This window comes from Macrobrachium nipponense, chromosome 12 (assembly GCF_015104395.2).
Source record: "Macrobrachium nipponense isolate FS-2020 chromosome 12, ASM1510439v2, whole genome shotgun sequence".
Taxonomy (NCBI): Eukaryota; Metazoa; Arthropoda; class Malacostraca; order Decapoda; family Palaemonidae; genus Macrobrachium; species Macrobrachium nipponense.
The window spans coordinates 35,745,438-35,756,284 of NC_087205.1; the positions used below are offsets into that span (position 1 = coordinate 35,745,438).

At 31.9% G+C, this 10,847-nt stretch overlaps 1 protein-coding gene across 1 annotated transcript in view; it reads right to left on the reverse strand.

Annotated features, from left to right (window-relative positions):
- Positions 1-293, reverse strand: part of LOC135224777 (uncharacterized) — a 12,557-nt gene extending 12,264 nt beyond the window's left edge. Inside the window, exon 1 of the mRNA XM_064264102.1 lies at positions 33-293. Coding sequence (XP_064120172.1) covers positions 33-293 — 261 coding nt within the window. The remainder of the gene's footprint in view (positions 1-32) is intronic.
- Positions 294-10,847: the final 10,554 nt, after the last annotated feature.

Below are 10,847 nucleotides of genomic sequence, written 5' to 3' on the forward strand. Positions count from 1 at the left end.
TCCATTAGCTTCTCTCTTGTCACTTGACCAACTTCAAGGGTTAAACTTTCAATATGTGCTAACTCAGCTACTGTAGTTTCACTACTGTCTTCAGGAACACTTTGACTACTCGGAGTCTCTTCAGGAACAACAGGTTCTTCTTCTTCTTCTTGGGAAATCTCCCCTTGGTCAGCACTAGGGGAAACATTACTTTCGTGGAACAATTCTTCTAAGCTTAAAGATCCTTCACTTGATCCTTCTTGGGTGTGTAAATTCCCAGTGTCTTCACTTACAGGTGGTGTAGTCCTCTTCATACTTCTGGTAGTTACAAACCGTAGGACTATTCTTCAATGGTTTGTCTGTCACTACAGGACAAGGAAGAAATGGCACACCACCAACTTCATTGCCCAACAGAACATGTACACCTTCCACAGGCAGCGAGTCCTTTACAGCAAAATCAACATTCCCTATCACCAATTCATATGATAGGTGTAAGCAGCATATAGGAGTTACTTCTTCTCCTCCTATACCCTTCAAAATAACTGAATCTCCTGTGAGACACTTCTCCAACTGAGGGTGAGCACCACGTACTAACACACTATGGTTACTCCCTGTATCATGTAATGTCTTGACTGGTACCTGCACACACCCTCCTTGAGTTAACAGCATACCCTCATAAATATATGGCTTAAAAGCCTCCAAACTGCTCAGCCACTCACTGCTTGAGGTTAAATTTCCACTGGTTGCTAAACACTCAGCTTGCTTTTCAGTCTTCTGTGGAGTCTGATTCTTTCCCACACTGCTCTTTGTAGTTTGTTTCACTTGGTCACCTATCACTACTTGACCAACTGGCATTGACAGCTGTTGATTCCGGTAACACTCTTGACTGAAGTGCCCTGCTCTTCCATACTTGAAGTAGACAACGTTAGGTTTCTGTAACTGTCTTGAAAAACTGGATGAGGATTTCACATAAGCTTGCTGAAGTACATTACCTTGTGTACTCTTGGTAGTATCACTTGTAGGTTTCCAACCAACGTTTACAAAACCTCACTTTATCAGCATAACCTAAGAAAGTTACCTTTCCATCTTTTCTTAAATTTTTGAATCTTTTATTTTAGTACTCTGGGGTCATCTGGTAAACTTGTAGCACATTGTGTTCAAGTACCTTGCAGTCTTTACACTGATCAGCTGTTGAGGCTAAATAAGCACTTCTCCATTTACCAATTAAGACACCATGTAGCAAAACTGACCATTTATCTTGTGGCCATCCCATACCTGAAGCCACTTCCTCAAAGTGATCAAAGAACTCATCTGGAGCTTCTTCAGTAAACTTAGGGATTAACTTCTGTACTCTCACTACATCAAATACAGGGTCTTGATTACCTTGGTTAGGGTTAGTCGGTGTTACAGGTAATGTGGATCTAGCTCTTATCAATTCCATCTCCCTTTCATGTCTTGCGACTTCTCTTTCTTCTTCTGCTGCTTTTTCTTCTTTTCTTTCTCTTCTTTCTCTTCTCCCTGTCTTCTCTTTCTCTTTCAGCTTGCATTTTCAGTTTAATGTAATTCTCTTCTGCTTCAATGCGTCTAAGCTCTAACTCTGTAACACTTTTCTCTTTCTTTTCTTCTTGCTTATTTATAAGATCAGCATGTGCTACATTCAACAACTCTTGAGCTAATTCTAACTCATCTTCATCAGTTATTCTACCAGAGTCTATCAATGATTCCATAGCAATACATCTTATTTGTGCCTTTACCATACTGGTAGACATATAACCACCACATGCCACTGCTAAAGCGCTCCACTGTGCCTTAAGACTGGTTTACACCTACGCACTTTTGTGGTGTGGGCTGTTACTGCGTGGGACTGCAAGAAACCGCGCGAAACCGCACTATAAACGCACCAAAAGCGCGCCACCTCACTGGTGGGGGCACGCAAAGACCGTTAAAGCCGCACGACACCACCCGGATTTTAAATCATTTCAAATTTCTGCGCGCCGTTTGGCAGCATGATGAAGTCGAATAAAGTCGTAAGCAGTGTGGTGCGGCGCCACAACAAAAGAGGTAAGAACCTGCACGGTGCCGTGCCACACCGCACCACACCCCACGTGGGGCGACGTCATACCACCCATGAGGGATTGTTATGGCGTGATGTAACGGCACTGTGCGGTGCCCGCAAGGTGCCCTCACGACGCCTTCATACACGATTAATAAATGGTGCGCACATGTTACGGGGTGTGTGGCGTGTGTGCGGCGTGCGTGCGTGCGGCGTGTTGCGGTGTCTCCCTAGGTAGATTTTTTTTTTAAGTGAACCTCAATACTTTTTTTTTTCATTAAGAAATATTACTTTACAAAATTATATTTTACAATGATGTATATACATTATAAGATCTATGTATAATATAAAAATATTACAATTTATTATTTTTCTAAATATGTTTTTAAATTAGAAACATACTGATTCGTGAATTTTTTTTTAACATTAGACTTAAATCCTAAAATATTTACATTAAATGTATTTAACGGTCTATTCTTTATACATTTAATAATTTGCTGGTCAGTACTTATTCCCAAATATCTTGCTATCCATATACTTGAAATAAAATCTGCTATTATTACCATTGCTGTATTTTCATCCCTTTTTGAGTTTGCTTCAAAATCTAGTTTTAAAATCATTAACCTGCTATTAGTTTTTAATTTACAACATTTTCTAAGCAATTCGAATACCCAGGACAGCAAATTCTTAACCAAAGGACAGAAATATACCATATGCATATCAGTTTTTTATGTATCCACAACCGCATTCCTTAACATCTATTATTTTCATCATGGCTAGCCTATCATTTGTACTTAAAACTTCATGAACATACTTAAACAAAATTTCTCTAGTTTCATTTTCTATATACTTATTATTTACATGTTCCCAAATTAGTTTCCAGTTGAATAGTGAACACAATTTTTCAATATTTGGAACATATTCACTGTTTTTCATTAAATATTCATATACCACTTTCGTTTTTATCGGTGGATAAGAGGTCATTTTATTAGCACTTCGTAATATATTTATCATACTTTCATAAAAACTAGGTGTAAAAATAGTGCAATCCTGATGTTTGCATTCATTTTCTATAAGGTAGGTTGCTCTGACTTTACAATAATAAATAATCATTTGGTAACCAAAACAACGATCTTTTAAACATTTTAGAAATGTACTTAACATGATTGACTTCGCTTTACACTGAATATCAATAATTCCACAACCACCTCTTAATTTTGACAAAAAACAGGTCAATTGGATGGAAGGTTGCCGCGCATTCTGGGGAGGATAAAGGGGCCGGACAGACCATGGGGGCATCATTCGCGCTCTGACAGCCTGTCGACAATGTATAAATAAATAAATTTTATTTTTTAATAATAAATGATTTTTTAGTTATTTTCTTAATATTAAACGATTTAGTACATTTTATATCATTCATAATGTTTCTTTTTGTAATAAATATGTTGAAATACTGACTTGCATTTACATTTTTCTTATTGATGCTTAATTTATATGTCATGACAATATATATGATGATTATGATTGGGTGAAATGAAATTGAAAAATGAAAAAGCATGGCCATAAAGAATAATAACATGAAGAAATATAACAGGAAATCTAACATGAAATATGATATATGAAATATGAAATAACTAGAACTCGGAAAATACTTGAACTATAAAATGAAATGTAACATGAAATAAATATTGCCATCAAATGATATAATAACATACAAGGTAAAGAACAATAATATGATAATGAGAACATGATCAAATGAACATGAACACATACAAATATGAAAATGAAACAATAATTAACATTGACTGGACATAGTTATTAACAGAGGAACATTGAAAAATCAGTAACAGACTAAAGACATATTGACCTCAGTTGATAATATATGATATTTGCAGTTGAAAATGTTATGGTATAAACCAAATCCCAATTTCATTTTCTTACATTCTATACTTTTCCTGTTCATTTTCTTACAGTCTGTGCTTTTCATATTAATTTTCTTACATTCTATGCTTTTCATGTTCGTTTTCTTTCTTTCTATGCTTTTCATGTTCATTTACTTACATTCTATGCTTTTCATGTTCATTTTCTTACTTTCTATGCCTTTCATGTTCATTTTCTTACATTCTCTGCTTTTCCTGTTCATTTTCTTACTTTCTATGATTTTCATGTTAATTTTCTTACTTTCTATGCTTTTCATGCTCATTTACTTACTTTCTATGCTTTACATGTTTGTTTAGTATAAGTATTTTTGTTATGTCCATCATTTGCTTCTCATTTGTCTCATTATTATGAGTTATGTTATTATTACTCCACAACAACACAACAAGCCACCCGCAACACACCGCTACATGGAGTAACAAAGCCGCAACAGCGCATGCCCTGGCATAGCAACAACAACCATAAAACCACACCAACGCCGTAACACTCCGCTAGACACCGGAACAACACGCCGTGACATGCCCGTACCACACCGCACGGGTCCACGCCATGTCGCCCAATAACGGTCATTTTTTCTCCCCACCGCGTCAATTTTCATACAGTTCTTGCGGTCCCACGCCGTAACAGCCCGCAACACAAAAGTGCGTAGGTGTAAACCTACCTTTAGTCAGAGTGGTTTCAAATAACACTTGGATGGAAGGGGCTACTAAAAATTCCTGAACATTGAACTGAGTTATCAACTAACAATTCAACGCAATAAATGCAAAACAAAAACTATATAGTCACTCTCTTAACAAAATATATCCCTAACCCCACCAGTGTAACTGTAGTGATAATGAGATCTGTTTTCCCGGGTCTGGGTACCATAAATACTCGTGACGAAGTGCCAAGTATCTGATTACTACACTTACCAATCATAAAATCGTTACCTCAAAACAGTCAGACACCTGAACTTCCATCACAAATAAAACACGACTGAATACTCATAAGGCAACAGTGATCCCTTAAAAGCTTATTGATTACTCAAAAATTCAGACTAAGTTCATTAAAACAGTTGTGAGGTAATCATATAAGTAATTAAAATTAACTAAAGGGCATCACTCAATCAACAACTTTTAAAAGTCTAAGTATTTCCATGGTTCTAACTCCCTCACTTATATTGTCTGAAAACAGTTCAATTACCATTCTATATTTCTACCTAAACAAAATTAAACATGTTGGTGAAAAGTAAGACACTTACAAAAATTTTAAATACAAAAATTTATTATTAAACTCAAAATTTATGGGTGAAATTCGCAATCTCGGGGAAATTTATTGTTACTTGAAAACAACAAAAAGTTTAATTAGTTCTTGACGTAATCATTAAGTAAAATGAAATAAAAATTGATTTATCACAAAAGTTAGTAAATACAGTATTAAATCATCCAAGAAAATTACAAAGAGTTAAGTAACAAGTAAAATTAGAAAATTAATTCATAAGTGTTAAATTCAGTTAAATAGGCAATGATTAATTAATGAAAACAATTAAGTTAATCATACAAATTGTGAATGAAAAACAAAACACACAATGCAGAAGGATATCAAATTCACCACCAAAATGTGAAAAATAAGAAATGGTAACACAGAATAAAAATAAACACTTCAAAAGAATTAAACACAGAATATAAAAATTTACAATGTAAAAAATGAACTAGTTTCACCAAACCACTGTAAATATGTTTTTAAGTTGTAACTTAAAACTTGTAATAACACATTACCTTGGTACCAATTATGTTTCTGCTGCAGTTAGCTCCAAAAATTCACCATAGTACTAAAAAAGGCGCCGTTACCCACTTGTGCAAGTCTGCTCAGATTCCACAATAAGCACTAAGCAATATTAAATAACTGAGAAATACCAACTCTAAAAATTTAAGAGTAACCAACCACTAAGTATGAAATCTTTACGTTAATGTGAAATAAAAAATCTCTCATAATGGAGAGAGAGAGAGAGAGAGAGAGAGAGAGAGAGAGAGAGAGAGAGAGAGAGAGAGAGATGTTGTCTCCTTAGACATGGTTTCAAATCTGAGAATGACAAAATCTCTCTTGTATGGTAACCAGGCGAGGGCCTCGGCTAAAATGCCTGTGACACAGAGCAAAAACGTTTTGGGGCCAGGTCTCTTTGCTAAATCGTTGTAATTCTCTTTTAAAACAATAAATAGAGAGAAAGTGGGATTACAATCATAAATAACATTTAATATTACATGATTTAAGAAAATAAAAATCTTTTAAAATAAAAGGTATGATTATAGAATTTTCTCGAATTAAATCTAGTTTCGTCATTTCCTTGAGTGACGTCACAAATATTTCCACTTCAAAATTAAAGGTACTTATGAGCCAGCCAAATTCTCTTTTGACAAATTGAGAGATATAAGAGTTAATTTACCAGTAATATTAAATAGTTTTCAATACAAAACATCTCCAACTACTTATATGAAATGAAGGGTATCAGACATATGTGAAATGTTTTAGCTAAAATCCTTCTAGAACGAACGATCTTACGAAAGATGATACAATCTTCACATGGCTCGAGACGGCCAGCCTCGCATGATTGTTTACAAAAAAAAAAAAAAAAAATAAAAAATGGAACCATGTGAAATAATGCGAAATCTGAACATACATTATTAGAAAATATTAAATAATGCGAAATCTGAACATACATTATTATAGAATATTAACTCTAAGCAAAATAAGGAATCTCAAAATTTTGCCAAAAATTTAACAACACTTCACACGTTACAGAGGAATGATATGCATTGCAAAAGCAACAGGATATAAGCATATATATATATATATATATATAATATATATTTATACCATATATATATATATATATATAATACACATGATGTATGTATTATACATATATGTATATATATATATGTATATATATATATATTATATAATGTATGTATATCATATATATGTATATATTATTATATATATATATATAGATATATAATAGTATATATATATATATATATATATACTATATATATATAATATATATATGTGTGTGTGTGTGTATATATAGTATATATATATATATATATATATATATATATATATCTTATAATATATATATATATATATTATATAATATATGATATATATATATATATATATATATATATATATTGATGATATATGTATATACATGTATAGTATATATACTGTACATATATTGTGGATCATTGGCTTAAGATAGGCCGTGCCATTAACTGGAATAAAGTATCGATGATGCACAAAGTCAATGCCCAAAGGAAAAGTAATCTGCTGGCGTCCATTTTTATAGAAGCCATGTCAACGAGGAATATAAATTTCCACCCTGGATTAGCTCTTGATCCTCTTTCTATGTCTTTTTTGCCTAAAGAACACTTCTGAGATCAACAAAGTTTAACCCTACCCTCCCTTTTGTACAAATAAGGCTTGTATACCTCTCCTGCATTCACTGTGAACTTATAAATGTAGAAATAAACTACGAAAATACAAGTTCGAAGTTCACACCGTGGTCTTAATATATATATATATATATATATATATATATATATATATATATATATATCTATATATATATATATATATATATTATATATATATGTGTGTGTGTGTGTGTGTGTGTGTGGGTAATATATATATCTATATATATATAATATGTATATATATACATATATATATGGGATATATGTATGTGTGTGTGTGTGTGGTATTATATATATATATATATATATATATAATATATATACTATATATATATATATATATGTATGATATATAAACTATATATAATTATATATATAAATATACATATATATATATATATATATATATATATATACATATATAATAAATAATTATATATAAATATATATATATATAGTATTTTATATTTTTTAGATGTATTAGCATATATATACCACACACATAATATAATAATTATATATTAATTATATATATAATATATATATATATATGTATATATATATAGAATATATATATATATATATTATATATAAATAATATATAATAATATATATATATATTATATAATATATATGTATACATTACTACTAATATATACATACCACAACCACAATATATAATATAATATAATATATATAATATATTAATTTATATCTATATTATATATATTTATCTTAATATTAATATAATTATATAACTATATATATAATAATTATCTATATAATAATATATTCAACTTTTAATTAAATATAATCATATTAATATTATTTAAAAATAAAGAATAATATAATAAATATATGAATATATATGAATAGATAATATATATATATATAATATATATAAATTATATAGATAATTATAAAAAAATATATATATATATAGATAATATAGATATATATCTATATACTTTACATAGCATTCAGGTTGTTCTTTAAATCCTTACAGAGGAGAATTCACTTTCGGAATAGGAAGGCCAAATTATTCATTCCTTAAAAAGAGTTTTATTCCTGCAATTTTGAACTAATAAATCCTATCTGCGCCATTCATAAATAAAAATTTTAATATTGCGACTCAGATTTATTAATATGTTTTCATTTTCTTAAAGGCTACGAAAGGACCGTAGGCCCCTTTATTTTTCATTGTTATGAGACGTTGTGAAGTTTTCCAGGTCCTAAGTTTTCCAATTCTTTTCATTCCTTCCAAAAGAAAACCTTTAGAGCGCAGTGGCCGAGAACTATAAGAGAAAGAAAGGACCTCCGTGAAGACTAAGTCGACAGTACTTGACTCTAGAGAGAGAGAGAGAGAGAGAGAGAGAGAGAGAGAGAGAGAGAGAGAGAGAGAGAGAGAGAGAGTGCTTTGAGATGTAATGGGCCATCAAGTAACCATGCAGAGGTAACGACATTACTTGGTAACGTTGTTGAGGAGGGAGGACGAATTAGATTTCTGAAATCCATTGCATGGATGCATAAGTAATCTGAGGCAAGCGTATATTGTATCAATCTGAACAGAAGCCTTTGTGAAATGAAACTATAAATTTTTCTTTTAATATCTGTTTATGTATATATATATATATATTTATATATATATATATATATATATAATATATATATATATGTGTGTGTGTGTGTGTGTGTGTGGTGTGTGTGTGTCCGTGTGCATGTGTGTTTGTATATAAACCCTATCGGCTCCTTCATAGCGATTTAGGCGTTGTCCCCTACGTTGCCAAATGTACTTCTCTCGAGTTTTTAAAGGCATACCCTTCCCATTTACCCCTTTTAATCCATGCGTCTGTCAAAGAGTTTAACCTTCTTGGCGTTTGTTAATGTCTCCTGGGAGCAGAATACTTCTAGGTGTTCCCTATTGCTTCACACGACAGGTATTTGTAGTTGAGAGGTAGCATAAACTTATACCCTATTGCGGTGACGGTGTGGTTTAGGCTTCACTGTGTGTCCTGAATTTGTTGGGTTCAATGGTTCGCGCCCATGAGCCGACAAATTTCTTATCGACTAAAATATTCCCCTTCGGTAAACATATATGAAAATATGTTTATTTCGAGGTAGAGTGAATTAGATAATAAAGGACATTTGTAGCTTGATTTATGTATATGAATCCCGGTAATGTGATTAATGCATATACGCATATATATGATAATACAATATTATAAATATATATATATATATATATATATATATATTATATAGAATATATATATATATATATAATTGTCGTCACCCCATTCCAATACGCCGGACGCTAGTTGATCTCGGCTGGACATCACAGGATCTAGGCTTAATAGCAACAAGTGTTTTTCAAAGTGTGATGAAACCAAAAACTTATGCTAGAAGTGTAGGTATTTAATTTTACATGTATATATATATATATATATATATATATATCTATATATATATATATATATATATATATATATATATATATACATATTGTTAAATCCGCAGCTGTGTAATGTTTACGTTAAGCTTACCTGGTGTAAAAGGGGATCTATCTGTGAGCTACAGAGTGATAATGAAAACAGGATAAAGTGTGTTATAGCTAAAACTAAGTGTTAATTAAGGGAAAAGCAATTTATCACTTAATGAATTATTATTAATAAAATCAGATGATATGCACTACACAGGAGCCATATCACTAGCTCTGTGGTACTGTACTTAAGCAACGTAACAAAGCATATATTACCACTATCAAGGAAAGTATACTATTAAGAGAACCTCTAAAATATGTTCAGAGGAATAGGATATTACAAATTCTGCATGCAGAGCATAAAATAAATCTTTAATCTTCCATCTTGCCAAACTTGATTAATGATAACCCTTGAGGAAAGAATGGCACCATGGAAACACAAACCAGTAAACAGTAAGGACAGTAATCTAATCTGCAATGCAGGAATGCACTAAAATTTCAATTACTAAAGCAAATAGCACTAAATTGTAAGTGATGAAAGCAGATAGAGTAAATCACTGAAGTAGGTAATGGATTCACAATGAATTAACAATTAGGTTTACATTCACAGTTAGGCCCTGAAAGAGTAGCAGGGTGGTTGCAGGGGTGGGGCGAATATAAAAACAGCAGCAATGAAATGAAGTAAGTGAATGTGCGCCAAAACAATTTCCAAAGCCAACTGTGCAATTATCTGTAAGAAAATGATGTCTTAAGCATGGATGGTTCGCACTGGGATTTTCAGGTAAGTTGCCCGGGTATGGCACTGGTAGTGAGTAGGATGGTTAGCACTGCTGGACTACAGATGACTTCACACAACAAGCACGTTCGACAAGGGTCTGCAACACAGGGAATGCTGTTTCCTACAAGTAAGAAATAGGGAAAGGAGTTACGTAAAATTAAT